General features: G+C 47.9%; 1 protein-coding gene across 2 annotated transcripts in view; it reads left to right on the top strand.

The window, feature by feature from the left end:
* Positions 1–401: 401 nt before the first annotated feature.
* Positions 402–17,099, top strand: part of BGN (biglycan) — a 132,035-nt gene continuing 115,337 nt past the window's right edge. The window contains exon 1 of one of the 2 annotated variants that reach the window (XM_063936319.1): positions 402–893. Coding sequence is in view for 1 of the 2 variants with exons in the window: in XM_063936317.1 (XP_063792387.1) it covers positions 1,511–1,563 (53 nt within the window). In the remaining variant the exon portion in view is untranslated. Of the gene's footprint in view, positions 894–1,495; positions 1,564–17,099 lie in introns of those variants that run through there. The other variant, XM_063936317.1, reaches the window with a different exon arrangement.

Consider the following 17,099-nt stretch of genomic DNA (forward strand, 5'->3'; position numbering starts at 1 on the left):
GCAACCAATCAGCTGCTCCGTACAATTGTATAATATGCAAATTATAAATGTAACTTCAATGCTGATTGGTTGCCATGGGCAACTTCTCCACTGGCTCACTTCTCCACACTTTTCACTGCTTCATGAATAGACCCCTTTATCTCTCTCCGTTGTCTGATACATCTCCCACATAATAAGTTATAACTGCCCAAAAATATGCATATCATGGACCTGAGAGAGTCCCAGTAAGGATGGAAGTGTGTTTATTGGAATAGTCCAACAAGAGGAGGTCAGGCCCAGAGTAAGATGCCCAAAAGGTTTCACGTGCGTTTAATATCATGTCTCCATCCTCAAAACAAATTCCAAAAGCACAAACAAAGCTCATTATGACGTAGCTCCGGAGCGGGATATGAAAACAGCCTGTCGCTCACCGTAATCAAAGCAAATCGCAACATTCAGTTTTATATTGTGGACTATAAAAGTCCTCAGGATATTATTCATCTCAGAGAAACATTCGGAAGGACGCAGAGAAGCAGATGAGGGTTATTTTGTTGGCAGGTGCGGTGATAAAAGCCACATGTCACTGGAACCCAAAGTGGTTTACATGCATTATATTGTGAGCTGGGAGGAGGAGGTAAAGGCAATCTCAGCTTTGAGGGCTCTGCTGTCTGCAAGGAAATTACATCCTTAAACCTCACACACAAAACTCTGCAGGAAACTTTCCTAGTCCAGTCAGTCAGACTAAGAGGGGGAAGCAGTGTGGGTGCCTCCTTACTCAGAAGAATTGGAAGACCAGGCGAAAGAGGCTGAGAAACAATAAACTCTCCTGGAAGGAACCGTCTCCTTGGAACTTAAAAAAATACATTTGAAGTGTTTCGGCTGAAAAGAGACCTTTATTTGACGCTTAAGAAAAGGTAACGTGGAAACGTATTCTCTGTAGGTTTATGTGTGTTAATGCGTGTGCTTTGTGTGTGATAGACCTTGATAGACCAGGTTACGCTGTGTGGTCCTTGGGTGGCCAATACCGATCTTTTATTGATTTTAACAATATGTTCTGGGTACTATTGTTTAAGGTCCAGTCTCTGCATTCTCATTCTCTACGAGGTGGCAAAGACAATTCTGCAATATTTCCTATTTCAGTTGTATTGTCTCAGAGCTGATAGAAAACAAGTAGTAGGTGGCAATTTATGAGAAACCTTTTTGGGGAGCAGGGAAGAGGTTTTAGTAGCCATAATGAATGTAGTTTTCCCCACTGGAATACAGCAGAGTTTTGAGCAGTACATTCTCTTGTGTTAGCATAATTGCCAGTTTTACTGAATGGGCTGCAGAGATAGTTGCAGAAGCTTCTGAAGTGTATGAATGGGACAGCTGCAGCGCTCGGTCAGGACCAGCCAGTCTGGATTCTAGTAACCGCTAGCAGAGAAGCCGCAGGATTCCAGTGAGGCTGGACATGTGCGGAGCTTTCTGTTGGGAAAGCAGATGTTGTACAATGATTCTGTGAGATGGATCAGGTTAGGGAGGTCGTAGTGCCATGCAGTTTATGAAGTCAGCAATTCTGATGGGCTTCAGGGACTCATCCACAAGGTTAGGGTTTGCTAAGTCACTGTGCATATGTGGGAATGTTCTTTTTCCTTTGTTGGATGTAGTGTTTATGGAGACCCTTCAGACACTGTTCCTAAGTTCTTCTTCTTCTTCTTCTTCTTATTATTATTCTCTTCCAACTTTTAGACTTTTTAAGTTTCTTTCCAAAAATCATATCCTTAAAAGGGGGGATCAGTATGAAATGCCGGCGGACGGGATCCCGGCTGTCATGATCCCGACAGCGAGATTCCGTCCGCCGTAATGCCGGCAGCGGGGCAAGCGCTAGAAAGCCTCACCACGCTGCGGGCACGGTGGCTCGCTGATCTCGCCTCAGGTTATATTCTCCCTCTATGGGTGTCGTGGACACCCACAGAGGGAGAATAGGCTGTGGTGTCGGTATATTCTGGCGGCAGCATTTCCCTCCTAGTCTGGATCCCAACTAGCGGTGTTTTAACCGCTTCCCCCTTATAATCTACAGTGTTGGGGAGTTATTATTATACAGCTGTCAGCAACCACCACCTCATCTAAGTAGCAGAGAGTAGTATGTACATAGCTTAAAGTAAGTCTAAAGCAGGGTTAGGCAAAATGCGCCTCTGCAGCTATTGCTGTTGTCTGGCAAGGCATGCTGGGACTTGTAGTTCTGCAACATCTAAAGTGCAGAACAAGAATAGTATGCAATAATATGACGCAGAACATATTCTCTGATTATCCAACACAGTACACTAATAGTGGACGGGTATTATGGCAATAACTAGACAAATACTTGTATTTTCTAGACCCTAAACTGCTCACACACTAAAATGTATAGTAACAGTACTTGGCATAGATCTCTGCCATATGTAATGTGTCTATCTGATAAAGGGGGAAGTAACAAAGGCAAATTACTCTGTAATGTGTTTAGAAGGTTTAAGAGAATATTGATTAGGAAATATAATCTATGGGCATCCCTGCACAGTTTAAGAGACGTGATTGGGTTTGATCCCAGAGACGTGATAGGGTTTGGCCCCAGCGGGAGATATCACTGACTGGGAGGTCTGCATTATAGGAGTCACTGCCCCCATTAGTGAAAGCTTCATACCCTACATTGTTCATTTCAGCCCTATAACCACAGCCCAAAACGCTGCCAGGAATCTGCTAACAAAGAAAACAGGAGATTTCACAGCTGCAAAGTCTGAGAAAACTTTCCAATCATTACTCTGTTTGTAACTCAATTCATTTTGACTATGATTAAGTTATTGGATTACCTAGCCAATGCCTGAGACACAAGCTTGTATACAGAGATAGAAAACATACAGGGAAGTGTCAGCAAGTAAACTGTAGTGCGTGGTGACAGCACCACAGCTAAAGGTAAGTCATCTGTGGCTCCAGCCATTGTAGGACTACAAGTTCCAGCATATCATGTTAAACAGTCAAGATTATTTACAAGGATTAAAATTATTTTTACAAACAGTGCAAATACTAGTGTGTGACGTTACGCACCTTTATTTCCACAAAAGTATGCATTTTGCATAGATTATAACAGCAAGACAGTGGCGGGTGATGGGGTGCAAAAAAACGTGGCCTTCTAAAGGGAGTAGTTGCGCAGTTTCCTTGCACGGGCGAGACATTGGAAAACAGGAGTTAATTCAGTAAACAGGACTATGAAGTGTGGTTTTCCCTTTTCTTACACATGATCATGTGACCTGCCCCATACCGGGAAATGTAACATACTGTACACCTATATATGCGTTATATAGTGACATAGGCCCTCATTCCGAGTTGTTCGCTCGCTAGCTACTTTTAGCAGAAATGCAAACACAAAGCCGCCGCCCTCTGGGAGTGTATCTTAGCATAGCAGAATTGCTAACGAAAGATTAGCAATTTCTAACGAAAGATTAGCAATTCTGCTATTATTGGGGGTAATTCCAAGTTGATCGCAGCAGGAAATTTTTTAGCAGTTGGGCAAAACCATGTGCACTGCAGGGGAGGGGGGCAGATATAACATGTGCAGAGAGAGTTAGATTTGGGTGTGGTGAGTTCAATCTGCAAGTGTAAGTGTAAAAATAAAGCAGCCAGTATTTACCCTGCACAGAAATAAAATAACCCACCCAAATCTAACTCTCTCTGCACATGTTATATCTGCCTCCCCTGCAGTGCACATGGTTTTGCCCAACTGCTACAAAATATCCTGCTGCGATCAACTTGGAATTACCCCCATTAGCAGAATTGCTAACGAAAGCAATTTCCTTGCAGTTTCTAAGTAGCTCCAGACCTACTCCTAGATTGCGATCACCTCAGTCCGTTTAGTTCCTGGTTTGAAGTCACAAACACGCCCTGCATTTGGCCAGCCACTCCCCCATTTCTCCAGACACTCCTGCGTTTTTACCTAGCACGCCTGCGTTTTTTAGCACACTCCCTGAAAACGTCCAGTTTCCGCCCAAAAACACCCTCTTCCTGTCAATCACACTACGATCAGCAGAGCGATTGAAAAGCTTTGTTCGCCCGTGAGTAAAATAGCATAGTTTTGTGTAAAATTGCTTAGCGCGTGCGCCCTGCTGTGCATACGCATGCGCAGAACTGCCGGATTTTAGCCTATTAGTAATTCTGCTAAAATTAGCAGCGAGCGAACAACTCGGAATGAGGGCCATAGTGGCAAAAATAAAGAGATAGATCGGAGCAAAAGCATCCCTTATAACCACTGCCACCTTTTAAACAAGGCATTAATCTAGATATGCAGAACCCATGAAGTGTAGGAAGCATATGGCTTTCCGGGGACTGTGAAACTGCAAGTCCCAGCATGTCCTGCCAGCCAGAGGCTCTCGTAAGTCCTGCCCACCAGTGGATTGCAGGACATCCCACCGGCTTTCTGTAGTATAGTGTTGCACACAATTATGATTAGTGATGGATAACAGAACATTCCGCAGGTGTTGTTATCCCGGGACGAGTAGACAGACGTCAGACAAGCACTCCTGATAAGTACAGATGTCACGGTAGAACTGATAGGGAAATAGAATATTGTTCCCAGTCATACATCATTTGCTAAGGTTATATGTAGGGCACTGAGATGTGAGTGTTATCTGTAATGTGTGCAGAAAATAAGCTCCTTTTGGCTTGATGGGACAGAAACTGATATGTACATACGTTCATACACCAGACTTACCTACGTCCCAAAACGTGCGGAAGACTCCTAAATATGGCAAGCTTGGCTGGCCAGAATAGTATTCAACTCTCTTGGATCTCCCTGCATCCAGGGTGCCCACTTTCCGAGTGAAGTGGCAGTCCAGGCGGTCAATGGCATGTCATCCTAGAACCTCCCCACCCCCTGCTTTACAATGATGGTAGTCTTGGCTATCTCTAGTGGGAGCGAGGTCACAATGATGCAATTGTGCCGCCATGCTCCTCGCACTAACCACCTATGCCGTGTCATGGTCCCTGCTGTGTTGGCCTGGCTGTCCGCTCTGGGGGCAAATAACAACGTCTCCTGGGGGCATATACAGCTCTACCAAAGTCCTAAGCGTGCCACAACACCCTCCCTCAAAAAAAACATGCAAGAGATCCTGGATCCTGGAGCTTACATATGCTCTTAGCATTGTGAAGGACAGCTCTTCCGATAAGAGCCGTCCTTCGCGATCCCCGACGTCTCCATGACTTCCGTTTTTCGGACCGCCTGTTATGATTCCCGTACTCCAGACCAGAGGAGATCTTATGGCAGAGGTCTGAGTACTGGAAAGATATACTGGTTGTGGGAGCAGGAGAGCCTAGTAACCCCTGGCGCCCTAACTCCGTTGTCTCGCCCGTGTTATCAGAAATCCCCTGCGAGACTATGGTTGCTTGAGCCCATGGCAGCCGCGTTCGAAGGGCGGATTATGTCTGCCCAACCCCGATGCCCCCTCAGGTCTTAATGGGAGACAAAGGGAAATCCGAGACAGGGTGATAACAAGGGGCCCTCTGACTAAGCAACCAGGCCAGGGGTTACAAGCTAACTAACTAAACCAAAAAGTATGTGCGGACTAGCCGCCAGGGAAAAGGACAACCAAAGATCCACTGATCCGTAACTCCTATCCAGCACCGCTGGATACCAGAGTGGATCAGGGGGAGCGGAATCCTCCGCAAAAGCTCCAGAACACAAAGATACAAAATAATAAACAGTAAGCGGTCAAGCCGCAACACACGGCTACGCCGCGACTCACGAACACCACAGGATGTTAAAGGTGCTCGGTCAGACTCCAGGAACAGATGACAACTTCCGAGTACAGGATCACTGAGGACAGGAACAACCGGATTGAGCAGGACTGGAAACTCTCTGTAACCGACACAGGCAAACAGGAAGCTATCACCGGCGTCTGTGAGAAGTCCAAAGGGTGCTTATAACTGTGAGCTCCCCAATCAGGAGCCAGACTGGGTAATCACAAGTAATGCCGTGCAGCTTGCATACTGCACGGCCAGCACACCATTATACAATTAGAAAAGACCCAGCAACGGGGAACGCGGCCCGAACGTGGCGTCCCCGTTGCTAGGGTCTGAGCGGCTCCGTGCGCCCGGCGTCTAGCGTTGCCAGGGAGCCGGCGGCTGAACGCGCACGGCGTCCCTGGTTGCTAGGCGCCGGGCCGCACCGACGAGCGGACCCCGGCGCCTAACAGTACCCCCCCTTGAGGAGGGGTCAAGGAACCCCTAAAGCCAGGTTTCCGAGGAAATTCTCGAAAAAATGCCCTCTTGAGCTTCGGGGCATGGAGATCCTTATCCAGGACCCAAGACCTTTCTTCTGGACCATAACCTCTCCAATGCACCAAAAAATAAAGCCGACCCCGGGACAACTTGGAATCGAGAACCTTCTCCACCAAGAACTCCTGCTGACCCTGTACAACTATTGGTGATCTCCCCTGAGATATCTTACGAGGAAATCTACTGGACGAAACATATGGTTTCAGCAATGAGCAATGGAAAGTATTTCCGATCCGTAAAGTTTTTGGTAAACGTAACCGGAAAGCAACTGGATTGACTTTTTTGATAATGTGAAATGGTCCAATAAATTTAGGACCCAATCTGGCTGAGGTTTGTCGAAGTTTAATGTTGCGAGTCGACAACCACACCCTATCTCCTACTTTAAAAGTGCACGGCCGCCGGAGCCTGTCAGAAAATCTCTTTTCCTGAAATGCCGCTTTTCTGAGAGCCAGGTGCACTTTTCTCCAAATGAGCCTAAGATGAGAGGTCAAGGTAAGTGAGGAGACAGAGGAATGTTGAAAAAAGGAATTAGCTCTGGGGTGAAAACCAAAAACTGCAAAAAATGGAGACACATTGGTGGAGGAATGACAGGCATTATTGTAAGCGAACTCCGCCAATGGAAGAAACTCAGACCAGTCATTTTGGAGTTTGGCCGAGTACAACCGCAAATATTGTTTTAGTGATTGATTAACTCGCTCAGTCTGCCCGTTGGATTGGGGATGGTAGCCTGACGTTAAAGATAATTTCATCTTCAATGAGACACAAAAAGATTTCCAAAACTGTGCAATGAATTGTGGACCCCGATCGGAAACAATATCAGTGGGTAACCCATGGAGTCTGAAAACATGGCGGAGGAACAAGACTGCCAATCCCTGGGCAGATGGCAATCGGGGAAGAGCAATGAAATGGGCCATTTTACTAAAACGGTCCACTACCACCCATATGACTCGGCATCCGGCTGACAGAGGGAGGTCCACCACAAAATCCATGGAGATATGAGACCATGGCCTAAGAGGAACATTCAAGGGCATAAGCTGACCGATAGGCAAAGAACGGGGAACTTTATGCTGTGCACAGACCTGACACGAAAAAACAAACTCCTTAATGTCTTTGGAAAGACCAGGCCACCATACTGAGCGGGAGACTAATTCCAAAGTCTTAGCGATTCCCGGATGCCCGGCAACTTTGCTATCATGAAACTCCGTCAAAACAGTTGCTCTCAAAAACTCAGGGACAAAAAGACGACCAGCAGGAGTATTTCCAGGAGCCTGATGTTGAAGCAGCTTTAACTGGGTAAATAAATCCTGTGTGAGGCCTGCCCGAATGACTGAAGACGGAAGTATGGGAGTAACAGGACTGTTGTCTTGAACTGGAAGAAAACTGCGTGACAGGGCATCTGCCTTGGTATTCTTGGAACCTGGCCTGAAGGTGATAATGAATTTGAAACGAGTAAAAAATAAAGCCCAACGAGCCTGCCGGGCATTCAGTCGTTTAGCTGATTCAATGTATTGAAGATTTTTGTGATCAGTCAAAACTGAAATGATATGAGTCGCTCCCTCAAGCCAATGCCTCCACTCCTCGAAAGCCCATTTAATAGCCAGCAATTCCCGGTTACCAACATCGTAGTTGGATTCAGCAGAAGAGAATTTCCTGGACATAAAGGCACAAGGGTGTAATTCAAGGGAATCCGGATCCTTCTGAGATAGGATAGCCCCTACTCCAACCTCTGAGGCATCAACCTCAACAATGAAAGGCAATTCTGGGTTGGGGTGTCTGAGGACAGGGGCTGAGACAAAGGCTTGTTTCAAGGCCTGAAAAGATAGCTCGGCTTCACGTGACCAATTGGTAGGATCCGCTCCCTTCTTAGTCAGTGCCACAATGGGAGCAACTAGGTCAGAGAAAGAGTGAATAAATCTTCTATAGTAGTTCGCAAACCCTAAAAAGCGCTGAATTGCTTTTAAGTTGGTGGGTTGCGCCCAACTAAGGATGGCTTGGAGCTTCTTTGGTTCCATACGGAATCCCCGAGGGGAAATAATGTATCCTAAAAAGGATACCTCCGTGACATGAAATTCACACTTCTCCAGCTTGGCATATAGGTGATTTTCACGTAATTTTTTTAGAACCTGACGCACCTGGGTAACATGTTGTTCTACAGAGTCAGAATAAATCAAAATATCGTCTAAGTAGACTACAACGAATTTTCCAAGAAATTCACGGAGCACATCGTTAATGAGATCCTGGAAAACTGCCGGAGCGTTAGACAGGCCGAATGGCATAACCAGATACTCATAGTGGCCTGACTGAGTACTGAATGCCGTTTTCCACTCATCCCCTGACTTGATTCTGATGAGGTTATATGCTCCTCTCAGGTCAATCTTAGAAAAAATCACAGCCGAACGTAGCTGATCAAAGAGGACAGAGATCAGTGGCAGAGGGTAAGTATTTTTTACTGAGATTTTATTCAAGGCTCTAAAGTCAATGCAGGGTCTGAGTGAACCATCCTTCTTCTCTACGAAGAAGAAGCCTGCACTTAAAGGGGATTTAGATGGCCTGATAAATCCTTTCCCTAGGCTTTCTTTAACATACTCATTCATGGCCACAGTTTCAGGTCCGGACAATGCATATAACCTTCCCTTAGGCAAAGTGGCACCAGGAATTAGCTCAATAGCACAATCATAAGGCCTATGGGGAGGCAGAATATCCGCATTGCCCTTGGAAAAAACATCAACAAAATCCTGGTATTCCACAGGAATGGGTGCGGGAATGGCAGCAGCTATTCTGATGGGAAGCGTAATACATTCCTTATTACAGATGGTACCCCATTGTGAGATCTCCCCCGACTGCCAATCAATGATGGGATTATGAAAGGCCAGCCAAGGGTGACCCAGAACCACTGGAACTGCTGGGCAATGGGTGAGGAAAAACTCAATTTTTTCAGAATGCAGAGCTCCTACCGAGAGTAGAACAGGAGGTGTACAGAGAGAAATAACCCCATTGGACAAGGGACTCCCATCTAAACCATGCATGGTGATACACCTACCCAAGGCTAACTGAGGAATACCTAAGGTCTTGGCCCATGTTAAATCCATAAAGTTCCCTGCAGCTCCACTGTCCACAAAAACAGAGACCGAGGAACAGAGGCTGCCAAAGGAAACTTTAGCTGGGACTAACAGTGAATTATTTGAGGAGATAAGCTGCAGACCAAAGTGAACCCCCTCACAATTCACTTGGTCGAGACGTTTCCCGACTTGTTCGGACAACTACGGGCAAAATGTCCCTTACCTCCACAGTATAAACAAAGACCAGAATTTTGCCTTCTGGTTCTTTCTTCAGGAGACAGTTTGGAGAGACCTATCTGCATAGGCTCCTCTATGTCCACAGGGATGGAAAAAACACAAGGAGTTGACCCGACAGATGCTCCTTTTTCAGCCCTCCGCTCTCTGAGCCGACGATCAATCTTAATAGAGAGCTCAATGAGTTTATCGAGAGTCTCAGGAGCGGGATACTGAAGGAGACTGTCTTTTATAGACTCAGATAAGCCGAAGCGAAACTGACTGCGCAGGGCTGGGTCATTCCATCCACAGTCGTTCGACCAACGGCGAAACTCCGTACAATAAATCTCTGCGGGATTCCTACCCTGTCTGAGAGCACGCAACTGACTCTCGGCGGATGCCTCTCTATCAGGGTCGTCATACAATAGCCCTAAAGACTTTAGAAAGGCGTCTACAGAAAATAAAGCCGGATCGTCTGTCTTTAAACCAAAAGCCCAGGTCTGAGGATCCCCCTGAAGCAGAGAAATAATAATTCCAACCCGCTGAGCCTCCGTACCTGAGGAGACTGGTCTCAAACGAAAATAAAGTTTACAAGACTCTTTAAAATTAAAAAACTGTTTTCTATCCCCAGAAAAACGGTCAGGCAGATGCATTTTTGGTTCAGGAATGACCCTCGGGGAAGTCCGTAACAGATCTTCCTGTGACCTCACCCAAAGGGACAGATCCTGAACCATCTGAGTAAGTTCTTGAATCTGGCTAACTAGAAGCTGGCCAGGATTTGGCCCGACACCGGTGGGATTCATGAGGCCGACAAATCTCCCAACTGAACAAGGGAAAAATTAACTCCTGTTTAATTTTAAATTTTAGTCTGGCCGGTGATAATGTTATGATTCCCGTACTCCAGACCAGAGGAGATCTTATGGCAGAGGTCTGAGTACTGGAAAGATATACTGGTTGTGGGAGCAGGAGAGCCTAGTAACCCCTGGCGCCCTAACTCCGTTGTCTCGCCCGTGTTATCAGAAATCCCCTGCGAGACTATGGTTGCTTGAGCCCATGGCAGCCGCGTTCGAAGGGCGGATTATGTCTGCCCAACCCCGATGCCCCCTCAGGTCTTAATGGGAGACAAAGGGAAATCCGAGACAGGGTGATAACAAGGGGCCCTCTGACTAAGCAACCAGGCCAGGGGTTACAAGCTAACTAACTAAACCAAAAAGTATGTGCGGACTAGCCGCCAGGGAAAAGGACAACCAAAGATCCACTGATCCGTAACTCCTATCCAGCACCGCTGGATACCAGAGTGGATCAGGGGGAGCGGAATCCTCCGCAAAAGCTCCAGAACACAAAGATACAAAATAATAAACAGTAAGCGGTCAAGCCGCAACACACGGCTACGCCGCGACTCACGAACACCACAGGATGTTAAAGGTGCTCGGTCAGACTCCAGGAACAGATGACAACTTCCGAGTACTGGAACACTGAGGACAGGAACAACCGGATTGAGCAGGACTGGAAACTCTCTGTAACTGACACAGCAAACAGGAAGCTATCACCGGCGTCTGTGAGAAGTCCAAAGGGTGCTTATAACTGTGAGCTCCCCAATCAGGAGCCAGACTGGGTAATCACAAGTAATGCCGTGCAGCTTGCATGCTGCACGGCCAGCACACCATTATACAATTAGAAAAGACCCAGCAACGGGGAACGCGGCCCGAACGTGGCGTCCCCGTTGCTAGGGTCTGAGCGGCTCCGTGCGCCCGGCGTCTAGCGTTGCCAGGGAGCCGGCGGCTGAACGCGCACGGCGTCCCTGGTTGCTAGGCGCCGGGCCGCACCGACGAGCGGACCCCGGCGCCTAACACCGCCTGTGTCATTCTGCGCATGAGCAGGGTGACGGGGGCGGGCACGAGGCATGCTGGGAGGGATCCCTCACACAGCGCTGCGGAGAGAAGCCCATATAGGCTTCTATGGAGTATCGCCAGCAGAAGCTGGCGAACCCCTTAGTGGCGCCGAACCGGCGTCTGTTGTTTTGTAGATTTGGAAAATGCAGTAAATGGTGGTTTACCGCATTTTATATTTAGTACATCCCGCCCATAGGGCCTAATTCAGACTTGGTCGCACCTCTGCGAATTTGCAGAGGTTTGCGATCGGATAGTCGCTGCCAAGACAGAGTGAAAATCCGCCCTGTGCAAGTCTGCATATGCCGTGCGAAAAGCTTTGCAAATGCCGGTCAGCTGCAAATCCGTTCTCAACTCACTCACCATCAAATGATTTTTCCAGTCTGTGCGTAGGACAGGACTTACTCCTACAGTGCGATAGGATCAGGCTGTTTGGGGCCGGAGCTGACGTCACACACCCACCCTGAAAACGCTAGGGAACGCCTGCATTTTTTCTGACACTCCTAGAAACCAGCCAGTTACCACCCCCAAAAGTTTGCTTCCTGTCAATCAACCTGCGTACACCCAGCGATCAAAAAAAACGCAGGATTTTTTTTGCAGTTTGGCCTCACGCCTGCGCATTACGATTCATACGCATGCGCAGTTGTTCAATAATCAGCCACTGTGCGATTTCTCACAACGGCGATCGGGTCTGAATGAGGCCCTTAATATAGTTATGGACAGGTGGACAAGGCTGGAGCGAACAATCTAATTGGAAACTAACGGCTTGGAAACTCACTCATATTATTCTTACCATTAATGTAAGCCTTTTCTGAAATACATATTTCTACTTACTGTAATATATACAATTTTTTATTTTTTTTTGCCAACTACGTGAATCTGGCAGATGTTGCAAAAGGTGAAGTAAAGTTGTAGACTAAACAAAGTCGCATGAGGAATGCTCGGAACGGATCCATCTATGAAACGTAGGAAGCCAAAGGAAAGGAGTTACATACTGTAGTCTTTCTACTGTGAATTTCAAGTTTGCAGATTTCTCATTAGAAATCTAGATATTTTATTTTTATACTTCAAAGTATTACAGTATACGAGGATAGGGTATGGCTTGGCTGAAATAATGATTTAAAATAACTGATGTGTCATTGTATAGATGAGGTGCTACATTAACAGGTTGAGTCCAGATCCAAGTGGGCTAAAGGACCTTGTCCCACCTCCTGCTCCTCCCCTTACCCTAACCATCCCCTCCCGCTACCTAACCCTAACCTCCCCGGGAGTGCTGGATCATAGTCCCGCAGCCTAACCCTAACCTCTCCCCGCTGCACAACCCTAGCCTCCCCAGTAATGCTGAATCGTAGTCCCGCAGCTTAATCCTAACCTCCGCTGGATCCATCCCCTCATGAGAAGGAGGCGGATCGCACGTCATTATGTTGTGGACACACTCCATAATTATGGAGACACACCCATGGGGCATGGTCGGTCATGCCAAATTATGATGTGGACAAGCCCCGATTGTTATGTAGACACACCCTTGGGCGTGATCATGCCTGATTATGATGTGGACACGGGATGTAGTCATGTGACCGACGCCGGGATCCCGAGCGATTGAAAGCCCAACAGTTGGCATGCCGACTAACAGGGAATATTCCCACTCGTGGGTGTCCACAACACCCATAAAGTGGGAATAGAACCTGTGGCGAGCCTGCTGCGTGGCGAGCGCAGCGTTCCCACAAGGAGCTTTGTTGTGCTCGCCCACCCCCGCCGGCACTCTAAACCTTGGGATCCCGGCGTCGGTATGGGATCCCAAACCTGTGGACCCATACCCAACCCAACCCGTGGACACGGGCCATTGCTACATAGACACACCCTGAGGGGTGTTTTCATGCCCCAATATGTTGTGGAGACACTCCAGTATTACGGAGACACACCTACAGGGCATGGTCATGCCACATGACGAAGTGGACATGCCCCTATTGTTTTATAGGCACATACTGGGGGTGTGGTCATGTCATCCACACTGGGGGAGGATGGGGCTGCCCAGCAGCTCCCGAAAAACCGGGCCAGCGCCCAGCGGGATGAGAATGGGGGCAAGAGACACAGTCACCGCCCCCAAAATATCACACAAAGTGGCATGGTTTAATTGTAAAAGGAGCATGCGAGTGTTTCTCAGAGCAGCACTGGGTGTCACCCACACAAGTGACACCACTGACTATGAGGCTTGCTATTCCATGGAATATCTCCAATATCTGCTGTAGACATTTTTAATACATATGGGGATCCAAATGTATCGTGGCAAACCTCTAAAAAGGACAGAATTCAGAGCTTTTACCATCTATTTCCTTTTTATACAACCGGCCCAATTTATTCATGTTACCAGGCAACAGTAGTGCAGGTAAAGCAACATCTCCCTTCGTATATTGGCTTTAGGGAGCGTACAACATTTTGTTGAAGATAACTTAGCAATAGCCTTTTTTAATGGAAATGTCTAGGTGGATAAACTATGGCACCAAAACAAAGGGCCCATTTATCAACGAGTTTTAGCTATTTAAAACTCGTGTATAATCAATTGGTGTAACAGCCAATCAGCTCTCAATTGTCATTTTTCAAACACATGACAGTTGGTAGCTGATTGGCTGGAGCGCTATTTATCATATGCAATGAGTTTTAAATAGCTAGAGTTTGATAAGAAGAGAAGTAGTTCTTAAACTAATCACTGGGTCATAGAGGCTACCATTTGAACACAATAAAAAGAACACATGCACCCTGCAGGGGATACACATTTCCAGGCGTACTGTATATTGGCCCTCATTCCGAGTTGTTCGCTCGCTAGCTGCTTTTAGCAGCATTGCACACGCTAGGCCGCCGCCCTCTGGGAGTGTATCTTAGCTTAGCAGAATAGCGAACGAAAGATTAGCAGAACTGCTATTACATAATTCTTAGCAGTTTCTGAGTAGCTCCAGACCTACTCACAGATTGCGATCAGCTCAGTCCGTTTAGTTCCTGGTTTGACGTCACAAACACACCCTGCGTTCGGCCAGCCACTCCCCCGTTTCCCCAGCCACTCCTGCGTTTTTACCTGGCACGCCTGCGTTTTTTTAGCACACTCCCGGAAAACGCTCAGTTACCACCCAGAAACGCCCCTTTCCTGTCAATCACTCACCGATCAGCAGTGTGACTGAAAAGCGTCGCACGAACAACAGCAAATCTACTAAGTTTTGTGTTAAATAACTAAGCGCATGCGCTCTGCGTACCATGCACATTTATCAACAAATTGCAGCATAGCGAAAATCAGCAACGAGCGAACAACTCGGAATGACCACCTTTGTGATAAATGAGCGGGTTCGGATGTAACGCCAGAATTAACGCCAGTTCAGTTTTATCCAGATTTTTCATATTGGCTATCCAAAACACGTGACATCCGTGACCCAATAAGATGCTGTTTTGAGAACCGAGTAAATCCGAGTAAAACTGAGTAAAACTGAACCCGTTCATCTCTAGATCAATGCCAATTTCTTGGCCATTTTATTTCCCGCCCAGAGGTGATAACTCTGTCAAAAATCATTGGGCCTAATTCCGTCCTGATCGTAGATGTGCTAAACTTAGCACATCTACGATCAGTCACACAGACATGCGGGGGGACGCCCAGCACAGGGCTAGTCTGCTCCCCTTCCTGCACAAGTACAAAAGCATCACACAGCGGCGATGCTTGTGTACTTGAAGAGTAGCTCCCTACCAGCACAGCTCCTGCACACTGGCAGGGAGCTACTCATCGCTGTGAGGGTTGCAGCGGCTGCGTGGGACATCACGCAGCCGCCGCGGCACGCCTCAGCACGGACCACGCCACTAAAACGGCGGCCAAACGCTGCCAGCCCGCCCCCTCCCACCCAGCGACCGCCTCTGCCTGTCAATCTGATTGACAGGCAGAGGCGATCGCAGGGCTGAGACGGCCACCGGCACATGTGCAGTTCAGACCTGATCGGCTGCTGTGCGAAAACGCACAGCACCGATCAGGTCTGAATTAGGCCCATTGTCCGCACTACCCGGGAAATGCTAATTTCTCTGACGTCCTAAGTGGATGCTGGGACTCCGTAAGGACCATGGGGAATAGCGACTCCGCAGGAGACTGGGCACTACTAAAGAAAGCTTTAGGACTACCTGGTGTGCACTGACTCCTCCCACTATGACCCTCCTCCAGACCTCAGTTAGAATCTTGTGCCCGGCTGAGCTGGATGCACACTAGGGGCTCTCCTGAGCTCCTAGAAAAGAAAGTATATTTTAGGTTTTTTATTTTCAGTGAGATCTGCTGGCAACAGACTCACTGCTACGAGGGACTAAGGGGAGAAGAAGCGAACCTACCTGCTTGCAGCTAGTTTGGGCTTCTTAGGCTACTGGACGCCATTAGCTCCAGAGGGATTGAACACAGGACCCGACCTCGATCGTCCGGTCCCGGAGCCGCGTCGCCGTCCCCCTTACAGAGCCAGAAGCATGAAGATGGTCCTGAAAATCGGCGGCAGAAGACTTCGGTCTTCAACAAGGTAGCGCACAGCACTGCAGCTGTGCGCCATTGCTCCTCATGCACACCTCACACTCCGGTCACTGATGGGTGCAGGGCGCTGGGGGGGGGGGGGGGGGGGGGGCGCCCTGAGCAGCAATATTAACACCTTGGCTGGCAAAATAATCACAATATATAGTCCTAGAGGCTATATATGTGAAAAATACCCCTGCCAGGATCCATAAAAAAGCGGGAGAAAGTCCGCTGAAAAAGGGGCGGGGCTATCTCCCTCAGCACACTGGCGCCATTTTTCCCTCACAGCTCCGCTGGAATTATCGCTCCCAGGCTCTCCCCTGCAGTTTCAAGACTACAAAGGGTAAAAAAGAGAGGGGGGGCACTAAATTTAGGCGCAGCAGTATATATATGAGCAGCTATAAGGGAAAATCACTCAGTTATAGTGTTCATCCCTGTGTTATATAGCGCTCTGGTGTGTGCTGGCATACTCTCTCTCTGTCTCCCCAAAGGGCTTTGTGGGGTCCTGTCCTCTGTCAGAGCATTCCCTGTGTGTGTGCGGTGTGTCGGTACGGCTGTGTCGACATGTTTGAGGAGGAGGCTTATGTGGAAGCAGAGCAGATGCCGATAAATGTGATGTCACCCCCTGCGGGGTCGACACCTGAGTGGATGGTTATGTGGAAGGAATTACGCGACAGTGTCGACTCCTTACATAAAAGGTTTGAGGACATACCAAATATGGGATAGGGCCGGCTTCTCAGCCTGTGCCTGCCCAGGCGTCTCAAAAGCCATCAGGGGCTCTAAAACGCCCGCTACCTCAGATGGCAGACACAGATGTCGACATGGATACTGACTCCAGTGTCGACGACGATGAGACTAATGTAACTTCCAATAGGGCCACACGTTACATGATTGAGGCAATGAAAAATGTGTTGCACATTTCTGATGTTACCCCAGGAACCACAAAAAAGGGTATTATGTTTGGAGAGAGAAAACTACCAGTAGTTTTTCCTCCATCTGAGGAATTAAATGAAGTGTGTGAAGAAGCGTGGGCTTCCCCCGATAAGAAACTGCCAGAGGATAGGTCACGTTGGGAAACATCCCCTAGGGTGGATAAAGCGCTCACACGCTTGTCAAAAAAGGTGGCACTACCGTCTCCGGATACGGCCGCCCTAAAGG

This window comes from Pseudophryne corroboree, chromosome 8, assembly GCF_028390025.1.
Source record: "Pseudophryne corroboree isolate aPseCor3 chromosome 8, aPseCor3.hap2, whole genome shotgun sequence".
NCBI lineage: Eukaryota > Metazoa > Chordata > Amphibia > Anura > Myobatrachidae > Pseudophryne > Pseudophryne corroboree.